At 43.7% G+C, this 22,258-nt stretch overlaps 1 protein-coding gene across 1 annotated transcript in view; it reads right to left on the bottom strand.

Annotated features, from left to right (window-relative positions):
- efnb3b (ephrin-B3b) overlaps nucleotides 1-21,785 on the bottom strand; it is a 78,355-nt gene extending 56,570 nt beyond the window's left edge. Inside the window, exon 1 of the mRNA XM_020620493.1 lies at nucleotides 20,291-21,785. Within this exon, the coding sequence (XP_020476149.1) occupies nucleotides 20,291-20,439 (149 nt within the window). The 5' untranslated portion in view covers nucleotides 20,440-21,785. The remainder of the gene's footprint in view (nucleotides 1-20,290) is intronic.
- Between the last annotated feature and the right edge of the window lie 473 nt (nucleotides 21,786-22,258).

The raw sequence follows: 22,258 nt of genomic DNA, 5'->3' as shown, positions 1-22,258 counted from the left end.
TATATATATATAAAAATCCCTTCAATCTAAATGGGGTCCCAGAACTGTATAAATGAAATCATCTATGAGAGCAGCAGGGATATTTCAGCTTGTTTCCAGTAGAGATCTATTTTTAAAAGAATTTCAATAAATTAGTGTCTGTATCTTCAAAGGTCACTGCACAGGAATGAAGAATAAGGACTCAATTTAGGAAAATAATTTAGACTATTTTGTTAGAAACAGTTTGAAATATTGCTGCTCTGACAGACTGTAGAACTTGTTCAAAAGTGTTAAGACTTTTATTACACAATAACAGACAGACATGAATGTTTTTGCAATATAAAAGGTGGAAAAAAAATATTCAGCCCAAGGAAGAATGTAGAGCAACAAGAAATCGGTGTTGCCCTTCACTCCACTGCTGATCTGTGTGTGAGGTCCTTCTTCTGATCTGGCATCAGTGGGCAGCTCTGCCAATGTGTTTAGAAGTGTTAAATGCCCCCCTGACCTGCTGCAGTCTGTTATTAGGCCTACAGACTGCCAGGCCTGCTAACTCATACTGGCATCGACGCCCACGCTGGTAACACACACATCGGTCAGATACACAAAAATCACATGTGCAAAGGGACGCACGCCCAACGAGCTCTCAGTAGAGGGTGCATAGCCAGCGATGCCACCTCGTCCTTACGCCTTATCAGTGAGTGGCGTCCTGCCTTAGCCGTGCATACTGTACAGTCATTAATCATGATTCTCATTAATTATCTATGCGCCCGCCTGGCTAATTAACACATCAGCTCAAGCAGAACTAATGCTGCATGCTAGTTCACCTCCCACTCACACCCAACAGGCCCCAACCCACACATGCACACTGCAAACTGACTTCAACCCTGCTCTACACAAACTTAACATGAAACCAGACTTGTGAGGAAAAAGATTTAATGTGACAATATGATTGGAGGAGGGCAGCAGATGGATTGAAGGACAATTCTGCTATATATTATCAGTCAGTGATGTTTAAATTTCGTGCTTACTGTCATGCCAACACAAGTCTGTGGATTGCTACCATTCATTTCCCAGAGCGTAGTTTGACAGCCCCTAACAAATAACCATAAAACTGTATTTGTCACTACTTGCAGGTGGGGAACACAGTTTGTGTGCTACCATTACAGAGGCATAGTGTAGGCTGAATGAAAAATGCAGGAGTCCACCACTAACCTGGTTTCTTCTTTACAGCCGACTTTATAAACATACGACACAGCTTCTTGCGGCGGTGATAATGAATGCACAAAGGCATTAACATTTTTAAAAGCAAAACTCACTCCTGCTGGTGAAGTAAAAATATGTTTGTGTCGAGTTCAACTTGAGTGACACACAAACCCATCTGGAAAACTGCTTTGATGGTGCTAAACTTTGAGGAAATATGGACACAGCTATCATAGTTTATTAGCTGTGTTGCATCATCCACTTTTATATAAGCATTCTCTGCAGGAGTATAAACAGCTTCACAAAAAAGCTACAGTCTGCAGACAGTTAAGAGACATGAGTTGCTTTTAAAAAGCCAGTTTGTCCCTTGAATAAACTGTGTACCATGTAGCCCCAGCTTGCGACACTCATGTATTACATACACTCGAGTCGCAGAGATAATCCTCCGTTAACCTGCAAAATCGAGACTTGCCAAACATTTTAATCCCATACTGTCGTTTCACAACACTCACCCAAAATCTGGAGGTATTTCCCAAATCCTCAAACTTTTCTAACGATGCGGAACCAAAAATAATCTGCTCCAGTCCTGTGAAAATATCATTTTTGTCAGCGTCTCATAAACCAACTTCTTTTCAGTTAGGTAAAGATGGTGACAGGAAATGATGTCATTGCTCACTTTTTCTTAAAGTCAAGCCCAGTCAATGGTGACAACGTAAATTCCTGTAGCCATCTTTGTTTTTATTAGATGCATGTAGATATATAAAAAAAAATGTGTGTTTCTGGGACTAGACTGGATTATTTTTGATTCTGCATCATTAGAAGAGTCTATAAGGAATCAGGAAATGCCTTCAGAATTTGGGTGAATGTTATGAAATGACTGACTTGATCAAGAGAGATTGGTTTGCTGATCTTTGTGGTCAAGTGAAGTTTACTGCAGCACCATGGTTTGATGGAAGGAATTGCATGCATGCTGGTATTTTTATGTGTGAATCAAACATCAATTATAATCAGTAATAGTCTAATTTTATGCATGATCCATGATGATAAAAGATAGCCACATTGTCAATATTTTAGATCATGCACAATTTAGCAAACCATGTTTCCGGGGGAGCTCATGTCTTTTTAAGGGGAGCCAACACCCACCATGCCACTATCATGTTCCTGGCTTTTGGGCATGGCAGCCATTAGCCCACCTATTTAGAATGCACATACTGCATTACGCAATCATAGCAGTATGCACATGCATGTTCACACAAGATTATTTTCAACATTGATCAACTTGGAAATCTTGTAGATGTCTTTTAGTCTATAATATGTAACAAAATAGAGAATAATTTCAAAGAAATAAAATTAGGAATAACTAAAATAATTTTACAGGGCTCAAGGTGATGTCTTCATGTAGCTTATTTCACCTGAATTGAAATTATCTGACACCTATAAAATGAGCAAAATTTGAGCTTGGCATTTTGCGCAATGAATTAAAATTATTTCATTATGAAAGGTGTTGTCCAGCAATGTCTATTTAGCACCAACCCACAATGCAATGCACAATTTTATATTGTCTGTAGCCAGAGGTCCAAGCATTATAAAACTAAAAGGTTGCTAAAGTGCATCTGCATTGATTTTATAATGACATATCCCATCTTCTTCAACAGCTCTTAACCACCTAACATGTCAGATTTTAATTTGCTCATTTCCTCTTTGTCAGAACATACAGGACATGTGGAAACAGACAGATAGCAAAGCAGTGGGATGAATTCAAACGGACTGTATTGAGAATACAGGAGAAGTGCCGTGTGTATCCTGCTGGGATATCTGGCCACTCCATGTGGCTTATGCGCTGGTCCAGCTTCCATAGTACTTTCCCTCTTTTTAATCTCACTTGGGGACTTGAGTGAGAAAGATGCCTGGGGGTGAAACTGGGGGTAATTCAATCTCATACACGGAATTATAATGTTTCCATGCATGAAGTCTTTGAATAATTTACAGCATTCAATGGCTTAACATTACTCATTCCACAAACACACACACACACACACACACACACACAGGTCTGGAAAGCCCAAGCTGTGGCGCAGATTTAGTCATCGCCCTCGCCTCACCAATTTCTCACTGGTGCATCACTAAATACAGCCTTTCTCATCTCACTCTTTCTGACAGCCTGTGTAGCATATAATTATGTCCCCCCTGAAACCAGGGCAGTAATCTCACACACTTGTCTGGCCATTATTATTGAGGCTCTGGCTTCTCTCAGCCCGCACCCTGCTTTCCCTCAGCCTCCCTCATCCAGCGCTTGTTCTTTCAGCTGTGGTCTGATTTCTCTATCTCTACTTCTTCATATCGTTCTCCTTCTCTCTATTGGCCAAAAGCCTGAATGAGAGAAAGAATGAGTGAGAGAAAAGAGGCGCATTGACATTAACGAGATTGCTCGTTAAGAAAGGAGGGAGGGCGAGAAGGAGAGAGGAAGGGAGGTGGAAAATGGAGTGGCTGTAATTGGGAGGTTTTTGAAAAGAAGAGAAAGAAAAGAGAATTAGGTTTCCACCCAGGACCTGTTTGAAATTGAATGCGTGTATGAAGCAGATACAGGAGGGACTAAGTATAAGGTGAGAGAATGACTTGTAGGATTTCTCAAGAGGTGCTAAAGGTCAGACACACCTATCAATCAGGTTCATACAAAGGGCCGGGTCAAGCACTCCCCCCTCCTTCCCACTCCCACCAGCTTCTTCTCCCTCTTTCTTTAGAGACAAAGAAACACTTTACAGTAACAGGCTTCTGGAGACTATTTCCACCCAGAGCTTGTAGCTGCCGCACTGTCAGCAGGCCCGTTTCAGAAATGCATTTCACTTCTTGTTGGGCAGGGAGGCTAGAAAGCTGCTTCACAACACCAGGCACATTCTGCCAAGACAGCTTGGTTTATAACAACATAAAGAAGTGTCGGCTTCTTTCTGCATACAAGTAAAAATATTTTTTCTTATTAAGCCTCAATGAGTGATCTACAGTGCCTTTGTTTGTTTCTTTTTTTTCCAGGGACTGGATGTCTGTGAAACTTTCCAGCTACTAATTTTTGCTAATAAATTTAAAACAACCTGTGCCTGAATAAGCTAGCCGTCCCCCGAGATAGGCCTGTGTGTCACTGAAAGTGTGGGGCTTTGGATTCCTTAATGTGCCAATAACTGTGTGCAAGTCGCTGTAATCCCTCGCAATGGGGCACCCTCCCTTCTTCCTGTGCCAGATGAGGAGATATTCTGCCAAATTTGACAGGGCATATGGACTGCCAGTTCTGAGTATACACTCTCAACCGCACACTGAACTCATACCCCGGCACGTGATTCACGCATATAGGACACGAAGAGCCGCATGCGTGCAAGAACACACACACACAAACAAACACATACTCTTGGCTGGGTGTGAGCAGGTTTATTCTAGTCTATAGTCCTGGAAGAAATGTTGGGAGATTAGGGAGAGAGCCCACAGAGAGGTAGATGGAAGAGCTATGGGAGGGATGGAAGGATGGAGATGAAGAGGCAGGGAGGATGATGAAAAGAATGAGAGTAAATGGAAGATGGAGAGGGAAAGATAGAAGGGAAATTAGATGGAGAGGCATGATGTCAGAGGAATAAAAGGAGGCCAAGCTGATACTATAAAACAGTTAACTCCATGGTTTATACAGCAGGATGGATTATCTCTACCTCTCTGTGTCTCCCCCCTCCTGCTCCAATCTCTCCATTGTGGGACACTATAGAGCTCTATGGAAGCAGCCGTGTATGGGGGGAGTTGAAAGAAATTCCTCCTCTTTCTCTACCTAAATTAATAATATGAAGCTCTCTATCCCTCTCAGTCTGCTTTATCCTTTTATTCGCCCCCCTTCTCTGCTTTATCTCTGAGTATTCCTTGATTCCATTATTCCCTTGGCTGTATTCTAGAGAAGTATATGCTGCTGCTGCTGCTGCTGCTGCTGCATGTATTCAAAGCAAGCTTGACAGGCTGCACACCAAAATGAGCATGAGAAGTTTTTTGCTGGTGAAAGTCTAAGGTATAAAAGAGAGAAGGAGTGAGAAATGGATACAAGTGGTGATACAAGGGTGAGAGGGAGACAGTGGAAGAGGGTGGGAGAAAGACATGGAGAGAAAAGGGGAGGAGTGGGTAAGAAATAAGTGACAAAGTAGATGAGACCAACTAGATCTAACAGTCTTTATTATTAATCTTTTTCCCTCCATTTTCCTCCTTTGCTCCCTCCACCACTGCCCCCCCCCCTTTATGCGACGCTAAATCAGCCGCCTACACAGCATACACATGTGGCATGAATCATGTGCAAGATGATTAAATTGAGGGTGTAAATTACTAATTCTCAGTACAAAATACTAATATTTTTTCATGTGTACAAATTACCTGCTAGGCTCTGCGCAGATGATTTGTGGCCAGAGGGGTTGGAAGCGCTAGCAGGACTCTAAACTCTTATCTAGCACATTTTTCAGTGTACTAGACCACAGATTGTACCTCACGCCTCCAGCCTTTCACCTCAGGTGGCTTGTCTGAGCGGGATCGGGCCAATTAGAGTGGACTCTTCTATTCAGCCCACTTTAAATGTGCCATGCCAAGTTGTGAGCACTATGTTTCCACTATCGTTCAATGAGCCATGCTATTGTGACCCTGCTTGGTAGCAAGGCAGCCACTGAGCCCTGAGCTAAACCAATGGCTCAGACCATGCATGGCTGTGCTGGTGACTAGAGAAAAAACTTCTGTCTCAGCTGTCAGTACAGCTCTAGCTTCTAACTGAATCTCTGTGGTTTGGGGTTTAGCTTCACTCTTATCTTTTATGTCTGCACTTTCAGATATTAGCATTATTTTACTCTTTACTGATCACTGTCAGTCATACCAGAACTGAACATTTCCTGGCGCCGCTTGTTTTTCCAACTGGCAGACTAACGGGAGCCTTTCATTGTGACGCAGTTTTAAGAAAAGCAGTGAAGTATATCCAGGAAGTTTGAGTAACAGATCCATGAATTGGAGTGCTTATCAGACAGAAAAGCACTGCTATTCTTCAATAACAACAGGTCCACGTAATAACACATGGACACAGTGAACTGCTCACCTGTAGACAACAGGCTTTACAGCAGTTTAGGCAAACTGGTGCATCTCATGCCAAGGACGTGAACCTTTGTTGTCACTTTGTCACACTATGCAGGAGGGAATATTCATAATGTAATGGTAGTTTACTCACAGCTCAATCTGGTGCAAGCTTCCACACTGATATCTACCGTTTATAGATGCATTACTACCCTGACTACCTACATTACATTCATCTGTTACAATAAGTAATGATACTCAAGCCAGTGCTCTCTAACAGTGTCCCAGTTCAAGCATCACTCCTGCCTCTTTTATCCCCTTCTCCTTACCCGTCCTGTCTGTCTGCATCATCAATCAGAGTGCAGCGCGCGTATGAGAATCAAGCTTAATCCAATATGAGATACACAAGATAATACTGCTGTTAAAACCATCAGCCGCCTGCTAGATAACAACCCTGTCACCCACATTAAGCCCATCTCCGTCTCCCTTTTCTCCACCACTTTCACTCCTCTTCGTTGTCTAATCTTGTTCTCTTAATGGTGAAATGAATGGTTGTTAAACTTCAGCATCGCTCCATCAGTTTTTTGTTTAATTGAAGTGCCTTTGCATCATAGTCTCCTTCAGGGTTATTATTGTGAACAAGTCTAAATCTAGCCATGAATAACACTTTTGGGTCAACTGAAATGCAATTTAAAATTTGGGCAAAGAGAAGTTAACCAAATTTGAAAAACATTTGCCTGTGACTCATTTAAATGCAATAATGAAAAGTCCATTCTTGTATCATAGTAGTGAGGGAAGCCTTAAATAAGTGATCCCTAGGAAAAGCAAAAGGTTATTACATAGAGAAATAACTCCAAAATACTAAAACATCATAAGAGAAATTAGGCAGCCAACCTAAAAATGGGAACTTGTAGTAACCTAAAATAAAACAGAACTTTTAATTAAAGTTGCTCTGACAATTAAATGCCTCTTTTAATACTAACAAAGACGAATCAATTTCTGCCATGCAAGGCCGACTGCTGAACTTTGGACTAAAGCAGCGAGATTGTTCATTGGATTGGGGCAAACAGTTAATGTCCTGCAACGAACCGTGACCTACTGGTCAAACTGGTCATATCAGTAAGTAGAAACTGAGAAAGAGGGGTAGTATACGCCAAATCGAGAGCACGTTTACAAACAAAAAAGGTGAGAGAAAACAGGAAGACAGGTTGGCAAACCGGTTAAAAGAAGCAAAGAGTGAGAGCTTGTCTGAGCACTAACAGACATTTAACAGACAGATGGAGAGATAGTCGGTGTGGAAAAACGGAAAATGAATGGAGGCCGACTGCGGGAGGAGGGGCCTCTGTGACCGCTTGCAGGAGAATATGGAAACAGCAGTTGGGTTTAAAAGAGCATGTTTAAGGCGGGTGAGATAAGATAGTGCTGCAAGCTATTCATCACATTTATAGGAGAGGTGACATTTAACCAGACGACAGTTTGGTGCAATGTGTGTTTTGAGGGTGCATAAACCGCAGAAATGACAGAATGGTTGAAAAATGGTGTTGGATTTTTTTAAAAAAGTAGGTGTTCTGTATCGAATTTGACATTCAAAAATGCATCCTTTGGAATGCTTACTCGTGCATCGATTATTTTATGCAACTTTGACCTCAGTCTGCTTCTGTGGTGCCGCTTTCTTTGCCATATTTCACTTGAGTTGCTCCTTCGTTGTGTGAACTGGCAGAATACATAAGAGGAGAATCAAACATAATTGTGATGATTATTTCAGATAAAAATGATGAGAATGGGCTCATTATGTGCACTTGTGGACATCTCTCTGTCAAGTTCTTCTATGTGTGCATCTACAGAGCCACTTTCCTCAGTATCACCTATTAAACACACACACACACACACACACACACACACACACACACACACACACCTGTCCCTTGTCTAGGTGAGAAATAACAGGACAGGTGGGACAAAGAGATAGAACAAGTGTGAGGAGGGCTTTGGAGAGAGAGAGAAACTGAGCTTACGGGGGACAGAGGGAGGACGGATGGAAAGCTGGAGATAAACTAAGCTTCAGACAGCAAAGCAAAATGTGTTGGGGAAGACGCACTTTGTTCTGAGAGCACAGTGGACATGGGGACTGACAGGCAGGTTTAAAGGTGGAAAACAGGAGTGAAATGCAAGGGATGAACTGGAAGAAGGCCTGGAGAGAAGAAGACAGGGGGAAAAGGCAACAGGAGGTGAAAGAGAGGTGGAGGGAGTGGAGGGAGGGTCCATGGACTGATAATCCCCTTACAGACAGCTTTGTTGAGTGATTGACAGCCCAGCATGCCACGTTAGAGCCTGAGCAAAGAGGGTCCGCCATGACTGGAGGGATTATCTCTGCCCCGGGTAACAACCCCCCCCCCCCACACACACACACACACCTCCTCATTAATAGGGTCAAGTGGTAGAGGCCAGTTTCTGTTGTTTTCTCACTCTCTTTTCATGCTCAACCAGAAACCTGGCTTTGTCTTGCATGATTGTGTTGTTTTGCAAATAATGCTGCAACAGAGGGGCATGGGGTGGGAAGCTATAAAGGGGGTATGTACAAACCCACACAGGGCATGTACACAAGTGCACGCACCTACGCATGACACATGCCTGACATCCACACAATCACTCAGACACATTAAGGGGCTCATGAGGGTACAGAAGCACTTAAAACAGACCGCACACAAAATATTTTGTTCTAGCTAAATACCACCATAATAGTGTTAGTTTGCCCATCAAAAGAGTAATTATACTTAAGAGAAAACATAAGAAAAAAAGCAAAGGTCTCAATCAAAAAGAGATAGCAGAGAAAATACATCTGAATTACAGCACTTAATGGCAGCATTGTTTGGTTGCTCCACAGCAGCTACATTAAGGCTTTGAGAAATCAGATAATGTGTATGATTTACCAAGTGCCAGAACACATACACACACACACCTCAGAGACTGGACGTGTTACAATGCTCAGCTGTGTACACACACACACCCCACACACATACATAACGGCCACCCAGGACTCCAGATGGGCTGGGCCTAACTGGGACCAGTGGCTTTACTGAAACACACAAAATAGGGAACCAAACACAAACACCACAGCAGCTGCGTATGTTAGCTAGCAAGGACAGACGCACACTCTCTTCAAAACCCCGAGACCACACAGCCGGACAGTTGTCAGTGCAATGTAACAGAAATAAGCATTTTTGCACAAATGCGCATGGACACACCTCAGCGCAAGGTACGACACAGCGACTCACAGCCAAGCCACCTATCCATCAAGTGAAAACCAAAGATCACAAGAGAAACTGGTGAAAAAGGAAGGCTTTTGTCCCATCTCCCCCCCTCCTGTGCACCAGCATTCTTCTGGCTAGATTGTCTTTGTGGAGAAGGAGAGAGGGGAAAGACATAAAGGAGGGATGAAAGAAAAGAAGAAAAGAGGGCACCTCCATTCGTTCTCTTTCCACCCCTCCTGTGGCTGGGAACCTGCAATACAGCTGTACTGCGATGGAGAGCAAGGCTGATAAAGAATAAGAAAGAAGGAGTGAAAAAAAAATGTATGGAAGGAAGGTTAGAAGAAGGAGCAGTTAATGAGGGAATGGCTTCCTGATTTCCAGAGTTTTGATGGAGCGGTTAGGCATTTAGTTGTGATGGTTAAGAAAAGGGTAAGGGGCTAGGGAATGCAATATGTCAGTGAATGTCCTCAGAACTACAAAAAGGCAGGACTGTGTATGTGTGTGTAGACGGAGCTCTGGTACACTCCCAAATTACTTTGACACCGCAGTGATAGGCAATCATGATTATTCATCCTGTCATCACTACAGAGGACCTATTTACTGCTGGACAGTGATGAGCAAATGAGGAGAAACAGAGACTACACATCAAAAACCACCCACAAAGAAGAAGAGAAACAAAAGAAGCTGTTGAAGGAAAAAGAAGAAAAGGCAGAGAAAAAGATGTGAGCGGTTAAAAAAAAAAAAGGAAGGGAATAAATTTTACTGTCTGCCAACGAGCTGTAACACGATAACGGCTTTGGATATGCGGAGAAGGATATTTACACTGGTGGTGAGCCAAGCAATGCGAGAGTAAGTGAAAGAAAAGACAAAAGAAATGAAGGGGGATTAGAGCAGAGAAGTGGACTGGTTTTGCAGATGACGAGAGGGGTAAGAGTGCGTGTGGGAGAGCATGAAGCCATGTGAAGGCTTTCAGTGGAAGTGCTGGGAGGGTGGCTCTTTTGTTCACAGGGAGCAGAGGGAGGATGATGAAGTGAAGGAGAGAGTGTGAGGGAATAGCGAAGGATGAGTGGAAGGAAAGAGGGATGTGGAGCTGCTGATGGGGGGGGGGTTGTGGGCTGTGTGGAGTGTACCTCTGAAGAAACTCAACCCCTCCGCTTGGCCTTTTTCCAACACTGGGAGCAATAACATTTTTCATCTGTGCATGCATGAGTATGTGTGCGCATATACAGGCTGTCCACTGTGTGCATGCATGCCTGGATGTGTGTATGCCAGTGTATACGAGTGCTGGTGTGAGTTAACACTGTCTGCAAGACATGAGGACAAAGGCAAGAGAGAGACAGAGTAGAGGAGGGCGAAGCCACTATAAAGCCGCTCTGTCGTGTCGAGCATGCACAGAGCCGTGCATTATAGCCAGGGCCAGGTATCAGATGATGGCATGTGGAAGAGGCTGCAACAATCCACTTCACCGCTCTCTCTATACAAGATGGATCTTGTTAGATTTACTTGTCCCAGACAACAAAGCACCACCCTGCACTCCATATGCTGCACAAAAAATTGACCATTTGGACACAGTCAGCTAGTTCACTCTTGTACGCGACCTTAAATCATGGCCTCAGGTTGAAATAGTTTTATTGGCAAAATGTCAGCTTTTCAGTAAGTGGGACAAAGAACCTTGTTTTAGTCTGACAACTCTGATTTCTTGAGTTTATCCATCGTCAGCCTTGAAAGGGGTGCATAGACGCAGGCTGCCAGGAAAACAATGTAGTTCTTCAGCTGATGTCAGAGTGACAGAGAAACTTTTATGTGAAAAGTTACATTTTCTGCAATAACATTAGCCCCTTGCTTGGCTCAATACAAAGGGCTTTTGCTGCTACAGCTACTTGAGCTGGTATATACAGTATTGTGCACTTACTATTAATTATGAGTTATAGCCAGTGATTGACAAAAGTTCTCTAGCTTTAAAAATGTGATTTTGAGAGCAAATTCTTATTTCTGAAGTGGACATAGAACAGCACTAAAGGTGAATCCCAGTTCCTCTAATTGCATCTACATTTCCCTCACTTGCATGTTTTCCTTGAGTCTTAGTCCCACCCACGTATGATGCAAGAACAAACTAAGAGTCTTTCCTCGGGCCTTCATGAAGTGTGTAATCACAAACTGATTTCTGACAAAGGGACGTGTCAATCTTTAAAAGACTTTCACAAAGAATACACTCATATATCCTCGACTGTAGCTCTTAATCAGCCTCCTCACGCCTCACTCCTCATAGCAGAAGTAAGGGCTTTGACCTCCATCATGGCAGACTGGAACAACTTCCGGGTCGAGCAAGGACCGACTAGCTAAAGACTAAGTGTGCTAGTAGAGCCAGATTACAACTGGCACACAAATAAAACAGATGGGATACACAAAGTGTTGATCACAGAGTTTTAGGGGTGCTAGCTACCACTGTCATATCTGTGTGTTTAGTTTGAAGATTAGCATGAAGCTTTCAAACAAAGGGAACCAGCCTCGCTCTCCGACTACATATACATGAACACATACATATGCGTCACCTTTTTATATCAGTGACACATGCAAGCAGGAAACCTTGAGACAGTTTCCTGTGCTCAACCATAAAGGCAGTTCAACAGGAACCATGCTGCCTTCTATCTCAGTACGTCATCTCTACAAATGGAGACACACCGACACCTTTCAGTGACAGCTCAGCTTCCTTCACATGAACACTGACCTTTTGCATCCAGGAGTGAAGAATTCATCTTACATTTCCATCTTAATCGTGCACTTCTAGCGCCAGTCCTACTTTAATTATATTTAATGCAGGACCCAGGAAATGAAGCATGATTTTTCCCCTGCACTGCTAGCCAAGGTCAGTTTTTCCATAGACTCTAACAACAATGGGCTAATGCCAAAGCCAGATGGACTACCCTCACTTAACAGACTTTTAACTCCTAATTAGAGCTACAAGTCAGCCTCCTCACGTGCACACACACACACACACACACACACAAGCATCTGAGATAAAAGCATGAAGCCTGGAAAAATAATCAAGATGGTGAGAGTTAGTTACAAAGGAACAGAGGTAGAGGAGAAGAACTGTGCTCATGCACTGTAATAAATGTGTTCGTTTATTAGTAAGCATCAGGACGATTGGTTGAAGATGAAGAACAGTGGTTTGACATCCATGAAACATCTGTGGATAAATTGTTTGGCCATAATAATAAAGCTGTTGTACATTCATTCCCCTTTTCTATCTGTCTCCATCTCAGAAAACCAATTTTGAAATGTTCTTGTACAATTACAATAAAAAAAGAACATGTTTAAAGTTTCGATCTCCAAATTGCAGGAAGTGCAATTATTTTTAATCAATGCTCAATCATTGTCAAAAATTAATTACAAGGATAAATGTCATCAATTAATGAGTTTCTTTAGCTTCAGGTAAAATATTTAGAGTGAGGAACACGGTTTTAACTCCAACTCTGAACACTTTAGTATAATCTTTGAAGAGATTTTTCCTTTTTAACGGTGAAGGAAAGAGCTTGGTGGCAACAATGGCAACTGAAACTGAGCGAGTCCTGTTGGAATCAAAACTAATCAATGTTGAACAGCAGTTACTTTTACTGAAATTACTGCAATACAGATAAGAGAGGAGATGTCAGAGGAGATGGTCTGTATGACCACTGAACCAAATGCTGCAGAACGAGGGGGATTTTTCTGTGCTCACCCGGCCACTGAGACACATAAATAAGGAAATGTGATGCAACCAATCACAGCTGTTGCGGTCTGTGTCACCACGACGTGCAGATATATTTCTGGAGAGGTGCACGTCGGGCCACGGCGCAGGCTATGGTGTAGGGTACGAGGCTACACGTTACCAACGCTGTAGGTATGGCGTACATTTAACGTAGAACCATAACTCAAGCTTAACAGGTCTTCACATCTCCCACTCATGAGACCAAACATCTACTACAACAGCCAGAGGATCCCAATCCCCCCCCCGCCAAACACCCCCACACAGAAATAAAAGTCATGTCTCATTTTGCAGTTGAGCAGTGAATAGTCGTTCTGCTTTGTTACCAGGCTCCTTGCAGGCAGAGTGATTCATGTGTGTTTACTTTTGCGGCTCTGTGTGTTTTTGCACATCTCTATATAACTGCTTCTTATGCCAAAAATATACATGTAAAATGAGATATTTAAAGTAAACCCCACCTGTAACCACATCATCACTTACAAAAGCAACTGTGTGTTTGTTGTGTTTGTCAGCTACAATGGAACACAAAAAATAAGCATCTTGAAGAATGTCGAGTTTTGGAGTCTGTTTTCGCACAATCAAGGAGAAAAACAGACAAATGCACAGGACAAAGTCCATGAAAGAAAAGGTTGTGACGCAGCCTCAGCAGGACCAGAACGGGAGCTGACTTTTGAGTAAGAAGTCCAACTGTTGCAGCATCTCAGAAAAACTTCAATTCACTGCATTATCTGTCTGACATTTATTTTTTTATAAAATGCAGAAAACCTGACACTGAAACAGAAGTAGGTGAGGCAGGTTGAGACGGGGTGGATTCACCAATAGACGTAAATTACGACACTTTACCCTGCAGTGCAATGAACTCCAAATATTGATTATACAGTGAAACAGTAGAGCTTTCTTTAGAGGGAATTGATTTTGCTTTTTGGCAAATTAAGTCTATCAACACACTGTTATGCTACGAGGCATTTGACATCAGTTCTGCCTCTGCGAGTCCTGCATGCTCTGAGTGAAGCTTTAGCATTGTGTGTTTGCTGCATCTCATCTGCTCCTATGAACTGCAATAGGCACAGAAAAGGGAAACGGCTTAACCGCTGTTGATCAAAGAGCTCATTCTGCCCCAAAAGTCAATATATTCCTTTAAAGCCTACCAGGTTTCATGCTGGACTTCATAAGGATAAATATTATGAGACGTGTCAGTGATGAGGAATGAGGGGCAGGCTCAGATGTATGTGAGCAGGAAGCAGATAGTCATGGTGGTGACCTAAAGATCATCAGTTACTCTCCCTGTCTGGGCCGCGTCACATCAACCCAGTACCCTCGTCAAACCGAGCCATGCTCCCATACCATCCATCTCTCTCTTAACTCTTCCTCCCTCACTGTCCTTCATGCTTTTAGTTTCCTCCTCTGAGCCTGTCATCTCCGTGCTCTCCTCTGTGTTCACCCTCATCTCACCCTGACTACAGCCACTTCTTCTATTCATGCCCTCTTGCTCATACTGGTCGAAGAGGTTTGCAGAAACTTCAACTGCAATGAGGCACAGCTGTCCATGGGCAAACCCGCTCATTAGTCTCTCTTGTACGGATACATTCTCTCTCCTTAACATTCGGTTATAAAACCATATTGAGCCCAATCAAAGTGCCTTGTTGATGTCCACTGGAAGACAGCAAGGGGAGAGCAGTGGAGTGAATTCTGGGAGACATGAGAGGAGACAAAACATTTATCATTCTCAGTAAGTTCTTCATAACCCGGTGTATGGCTCTGTAAGAGGACTCCACCTTGCTGCTGTTTGAGGAGGCAGTAGGTATAAAAACACCAAACATTCACTGCAAAAAATACTTTGGATCAATTCACACCTGTTTTCTGAGGATAATGCAAGTTGCTGCACCAGAATAAAGACAATTTTAACATAATCCACACCTGAAAAAATTCATTTTTAGTAGAAACAGGTTAAAATAATCTTGTCACACTGGCAGAATTTTCATTTGTTTAAGACTTTAGGACTCAGTTATGGACAAAAATGGCCAGTGGTCAAGGGTTATAGGCACTATACACAGTGCATATACAGCATGACTTAGACCTTGGAAATCTTTAGGTACAGTTTAGTATTCGCAGCATGAACCAACACATTTCCTGATAGAAACTAAAGAATCACACAGATGTAGGGTATGCATGCACACACACACACACACACACACACACACGAAATAACAACAGCGTCACTTCCTTCCTGTTTCCTATCCCGTTTATCTGGAACGATGCCGAAGTCACAGAAGCTATTGCAGTGCAAGCCCAGAAGACACTTTCATACCAGCTTCCCATCACACCAGTCTACTTCTCGGTGTCACCCGGGGGAGGAGGATTGACCAGGCCCAGTCCAAATGCTGCCAGGAGCATTGGATGATCCTGCTTAGGCACGGTGTGCTGGGAAGCAAGCTAATGAGAGCCCAGTGTGTGTGCGTGTGTAGGCTAGCTTTGCTAAGAGGCCCTGGGTTCAGCCACTCAGGGCAATCTGCCCAGTGCTGCTGGGACACATGTGACCCCCTCAGACCTATGGCCCGGATTACTGTTAACACTAGTACCGCTGTGAATGTGTGAGTGTTTGTGTGCATGTTTCCAGGGAAGAAGATTGAATGCTTCTGTATGTGTTCCAACATTCTGATCTAGCACCCGCTTTTAATCTCCTCCATCGTAATCATCAGCACTTTTAACAATTACCAAAATCCCAAAGTCACTTCCAAAACCCAAGGGACTGGGGAAGTAAATTAGTTCTTTAGCTAACCCCAGCATTTTTACACCGCTGCTTTATGACTGTTATGATGTTGATGAATGTGCATCGCCTCTGCCAAATAAACTTATAATCGAGTGATAAAATAATGAATGAATTCTGAGTGGAACAACAGTCTGTGATGCCTGCCAATTTCCTCACCTCTCCTGTGTGTATAATGTGTGTGTGCGCACACATCTGCTCTCCTGTGTTTACTGTCTAGTGGTAGCAGTGTGTTTAATGCTCAATTGCACATGCAACAAAGGAGATACATTAGGACCACACACTCTTTACACATGTCCGACAGAGGAGGAGGGGAGGTCGAGCCCCCTGAGGCTCACTTCAGCATATGCGTGCAGGCATCTGTTGAGAATGTGCGGCTGCAATAGACCTGTCAGTTCGCATGTCTGTATTTTCACCGTCCAGCTTGCCTACCTGTGTGTCCGTCTGCCTGCCTTAGTAAACAAAGACAGAAACGAAGAAAGAAAGAGATTGCAGCCTCTGGCTGGACTGGTTCTTCTTCTCCCTCCCTAGGCCTTTCCATTCCGCCACATCAGCTGAAACCTTTCCTCGGAGCTCCTGTTGCTCTCATCTTGTAAAATTAAACACACTCCTCTTTTTCACCAAGGAGGGAGGAAGAGAAAGTGAGCGAGAGAGAGAAAGGCTCAAGCAATATGGTTCATATTCTCTCCTTGTCTCCCTTTTTTCCATTCCTTCTTTCCTAAAACTAAAATAAAAAACCTATTCTCTGATTACTTAGCCTAAGGATGTGTGTAGGCTCGCTAGGCGTCTGCTTACTTATCCACACAGCCCAGAAAAGCCTTGATGCATGCATGCATTATTCATGAATGGGTGGATTTAACCCAGGTGAAACTGGGCATGGAGCTCCGAACATACAAACAATCATTAAACCAGTAGTGGATTGCTGCTCCTTTAATATGACACCGCATTTGACCTACTACCACTTATTCCACTCTCTGGGCTCAGTCCCAGAATGCTCCTGAAGATTTCCAATGATTTTTTTTTTAGACTTTTCTCTGGTTTTCTGTAGTCCAAACACTTAGCCAATCTTTTATCCAGCGCCAATTAGTCAGTGATTAATGAAATCTTGAGAAACGAGAACAGGGGTGGGGTTAAATTATAATATGGATCTTAGGGGGAAATAGTTGTATTACAAGTCACCGCAAGCACTGAGCAAGGAGATGTCTACCCTCAGCAGGCGTTCACAGTAACTTACAGCCGTATACTAAAGTGGAAAGACAGAGAGAAGCAGAGACAGAGAGTGGAGAGTGAGAGGTTTTGGCCTTAAGAACAGACACTGAAATCAAACTTGCAAAACGGCCAAAAGCTACAAAACTCCATATGCTGGGATCAGAGGAGTAACCAAAACCAAAATTCTCTCCTGTTGAATTCTTTTGCCTTGCGTGCATGTCCACCAACATTACGATTCTCATTTGTGTGGGTCGCCTGCCACCCCAGCACCCACTCCACTTGAGCAGTAATGTGCGATTCGATCTTTCATTAGAGCAGCCGTGTAAGGCCAATAATAGCAGATGCTGAGATAAGTATGTTTTTTTGGGGGGGGGGGGTCTTTCCAAGGTGATCGTTCTGGTTCAGTTCTTCCTTCCTGAAGCAGAACCTGTATTGGCACTTGAGTCTTAACCAGTATCGATTCACTTAGGGTTAGGACCGTCTCTACCCCGCCACATCTATATCACTCCAGTTCCTCTTTCACCTCCCGGCATCTGTCCATTTAGATTCCTTCCTGAGCACTGTTGTCGCTCTGCTTTCTGTCAGACCATAGTAATTTCAACTGATGGAGCAGTCAAATAAAGCGATGGATGACTTGATGACTGTAAACATTTTTATACTGCTCTAACTTCTACGTGTCTGTTCATTTATAACTTCACTATGCATTCCAGGAATTAATCAGGTAGCAGAGTGAAGCATCTGTATCCTGTGCCTCTTTTTCCTCATCACCCCTGTCACATCTTCGGGTGCATCAATGACTGCCATATCTCTGTAATTAATGGCTGGATGCGACACGTTTCCAATTTGCTACATCTGGTCACTGCACTGGAGCAGGTTTGAGGAGGGGGGATGACAGGAGGAGAAAGATGGAACAGTGACAGGAGGAAGGAAAAGATAGACAGGAGCTCTAAAAAAGAGGCAGCATGAGAAGAAGAAAGACGTAGGAAAGAGGGTGGCAAAGGTGAACGAGAAGGCAGAGGAGGCCGAGGAAGAGAAGGAACTGGAAATTGCTCGTGGAGGTGGGAAGATGGAGGGAAGCTGCAGGTGGACAGTCAAAACTTCAAAGCAGTGCATCCAGCAGAGGTCTGGGGGTTAACAATGTGACAGCCCATTTGCTCCACAGACAGGATGGGAACCATACATGCACTCCTGCAGCTGACTGATACAGACTACTGCTTCTCCTTACTTTTCACTTCGTTTTAGTAGTACAGACCAGATGTATGTGGGCTCGGGACCTCGTCCTTGCAAGATGCACGCTATTTGGACGAGCCCGGGCTCTTAACATATTTCAGCCCAGGGCCAAAAGCAATTCTGCCCTGAGGCAGCTGAAACCGAAGTACTGCTCTTGTTGTGTACAAAGTGAGAAAAACAAGTACATGCAAGTTAGTAAAAGAACCAAGCAAGTAAACTGAAGGAAAGCTTCATCATATACAATAGGCTTTGTATTTTGAATATACTGTATGAGTGAGCAAATCTGCACAAATGACTGGAGTCTGGTGTCACAAGCCACCACCCCTCTAATTGCCAGACAGGCCCACATGCACTAAGCCCTGACACCCACCTAACAGTAAACGCCATTAGGAGACAATGGCGTGGAATCACCTGTAAGGTCTCAAAAGCCCTGGCTGCCAGCTTCAGTGAAAATTACCTCCCATGTCCAACTCTACTCCCTGTTGGGTGAATCCACCCACTGCTGACAAAAAGCCCTCATTAAGGGCTTCTTGCCTGGCTCCACACGGGGGGGCACGCAGAGTCACATCTGTGCAGAGGGGAAAAACCGGGCAGGCCATAGCCGTCAGATTAAAACCCTGTTAGTCTCTGAAAGAGCCCCTGGCATGGGTGTGAGCTGGGGACGGCTGCCATGAGCAAGCCTGAGTCGAAATTTGCTCCTGCAGCTTTTCTAGTGTTTGACTATCATAAAGTGAGTAAAGGCAAAGTTAGAATATCTGAGTTATTCTGGATTAGTGTTCCCTCAAGATGATGGTTGAATTATCTATCAAGGTAAAATAAATAAATATATTAAAAATAAAACCATGGCTCCATTTTGCCCCCAGAAACGTAATCAGGATTTTGCAGAACTGAAGTCTGGTGTCACTCAGACTCCCCACCACCCTTCACCTTCACATAAGCCTTCTTGTTATTCTCCAGCCCCTCTCAACGCCCCCGGGTGTCTATTCAGACACTCGGAAATTGGCTGAGGTGTGAGAAAAGTGGTGTCGGTCGTTAAGGCCGAACGGCCGAGAGGTGTTTAAAATGACATTTCCTCAACTAATGCCTCACACATTCTCCAGAGGAAAGGAAAAAATGCAAATGAATGTGGCCGGAATGGGCAGGCAGTGTGTGTGAGAGGCCTGTGGGCCGGGGCCTGCACTTTAATCAAGGTCATCCAGCAACAGCAATTAGAGAATCTCTCTCTTACACACACACACACGTCTTTATTATCGGACGCACCGCTTCCATCTTTTCGCCTGGAGCTTGTAGAGACTCCACCAATTCCAGCAACTACAGCTGGATTATCCACAACAATCAGAGCTAGTGTGACAAATGCAGAACAGCTGTGGAGCAGAGCAGCCTCGTTCAACTCCAGGTGTCTACATTTATCAAATTACACTGCTTACACTGAACCTCTGCTACAAACAATAATGGACGAAGTGATGTGATTTTGAGAAGAAAGTGTGACGAATTGGCCAAATAGAAACCTTAATAAAAATCATTAACGCCCTCAGAGGGGTCGTCTGCGGCCGGCCTGCTGGAGTGAACCTCTGCCCTTAATCGAACTTTATGGTGTTTTTAGAAATGCCATGTTCCATCACCACGAGGCATTTAGTGCAGTTAAAGTTGCGTGCATTCATTAACTGTTGCTTAAATCCCCCTCTTCTCAGCTCAAGTTGCAATTCACTCTTCGAACATGCAATTAAACATATCATTCGTCTGGGTTTCTGTTTTGCGTGGGCTAGAAACTTCCAAGTTCAAACCTGCAATTAGGCAGCCAGTAAAATTTAAAAGGATCTGCAAGAGAACTGCTCTTACCTTTCGTTCAGGGAATTCCAGTAGATGGGCTCCATATTGCTGGCTGTTGTCCCCAGTAAATCCAGTAAGAATACCAGCAGGATCCACAATCCGTTTTCACTTCCTCGACACGCCATTTCAACCCTAACACCTAGCATATGTAGCCCCATTTTTTATTTTATTGACAATATTTTCTGTGTTCAATTCTGTTGCAAGGAGTCTTAAAACAATGAAGGGGAGACCACAGCCGATCAGGCTCTAGGTAGACAGTCAAAGTGTGAAGTGAAAGCCCGCTGTGTTCAACCTCATGGATCCAAAATTCATCGAATGTATACTGGCTCAAGCAAAAAAAAACAACACAGTGAAATGCGCAGGAGAAACTTGTTCAATCCGTGCGTAAGGATCTCCAAAACCGACGGTTTTTCTGCGCGTCCACGATCGAACTATTTATCTGCCAATCCCATGACTTTCCAATTAGGTAGTCCTTTTTCCAGAGCAGTGCTCCTCTGCTCGCATATAACTCCACTAAATCGAATTTTCACAAAATTTATCGCCACCCAAAAGCTATTAATGTTGCCTTTCAGTGCGCCCTAATTGTCTTTTACCGAACAATGTTCCCTTGTTCTCTGAGCCGACTGTGTGTGATTTCTCTCCCATTACCTTGTTTTCTCGCAATAAGATCTGCTTCCCAACATATCAGGCTGGACCATAAAGAAAATGTCACTGTTAGAAGGAAACAGCCGATATCAGACCAAAACTATGGAGGTAAAGCGTTTAAAATGAAAACGATGCCACTCGTGTCCACAGCTCCATCCTCATAAACACATATTGATGCTCGGTGGGCTCAGTCCGTGCGCAATACAATCCTTATTCTCCTTTTTTTGTAAAATGCACAGACACGGGTTGTAAATCCGCAAATCCTTCAGCAACAGACTTGTTGAAAATAATAAAAAAAGAAACCAGAATCCAAATCGGTTATAAATCCAAGAAAGAAAATCAAGAAATAACGCAGGAAAACTGAGAGAAACAAACCAAAGAGCTAGAAAAGCACCTCCACTCTAACGTCGCACAAAGGCCAACGTTAAACTTATGAAGTGATTAAAAAATAGTAAGAAGAAGAAGCGAACTGTGGGCATCAGTTCCTGCTGGAGATTGACCTCTATCTGATGTAGCGCATCATTTGGAGAGCTGGACGCGTCGCTTCTCGACCAGAGGAAAGCGCTTCATTCGTTATCGCATTCGTCTTGCTGCCTCAAAATCCCACTGGTTTGACTTGCTCTAATGCTCGCAGCACATTGACAGACCGACTGGCTTGTTTGAGAGGAGGAGGAGGGGAAAAAGGGAACGTGGATGAATGGGGAAAACATTCCCCATACTCCGACTGGCAGGCAAGGCGCACTGATGGAGCGCAATTCTTCCAAGCTTTTTCGGGGGGGGCGGTATCGAGTCCCTTTCAGGACCTCCTCTCTCCTCCTCCTCTCTGAGTTTCAGGGGCCCCCTGACTCGAACCTCTGGACTCCCTGGCGCTCTATTCTGCCTCCGTTCAAACGATGAAGAACAAACCCCCTCCCTTCTGGACGCTCACCAACGTGCGTCCTCCTCGGCTCAAAGCCATGGCGGAAGAGCAAGAGCGCCCTCAATGCATTTACTGAGTATCAACTGTGGCACTGGAAGAGAACTGTACTGAAAAAAATGTAGAAGGCCATGATCTAAATGTCACAGAAAAGCTACAAGTTCGTAAACACTCCTGTTTAAGGCTTATCACAGATCAACTATTCCACAAGGTACCGCGTAATCTCACTTATATTTGTATTAAAGTTATATTACAGCAAGATTTTAAAAGCACAATTACACAGTCACACTATACGTTTTGAAAACATTCAACTTCCTTGAAAAGAGTCATGATGTCACATGTGATCACTGGACTGAATTCACCTCAAAGGTCTGCAGTCCAGTCTAAACACCAAGAATCCCCTCTGTCTGTGTGGG

The sequence above is a fragment of the Monopterus albus genome, unplaced genomic scaffold (assembly GCF_001952655.1).
Source record: "Monopterus albus unplaced genomic scaffold, M_albus_1.0 scaffold238.1, whole genome shotgun sequence".
Taxonomy (NCBI): Eukaryota; Metazoa; Chordata; class Actinopteri; order Synbranchiformes; family Synbranchidae; genus Monopterus; species Monopterus albus.
This window is presented reverse-complemented; position numbering and strand designations above follow the sequence as displayed.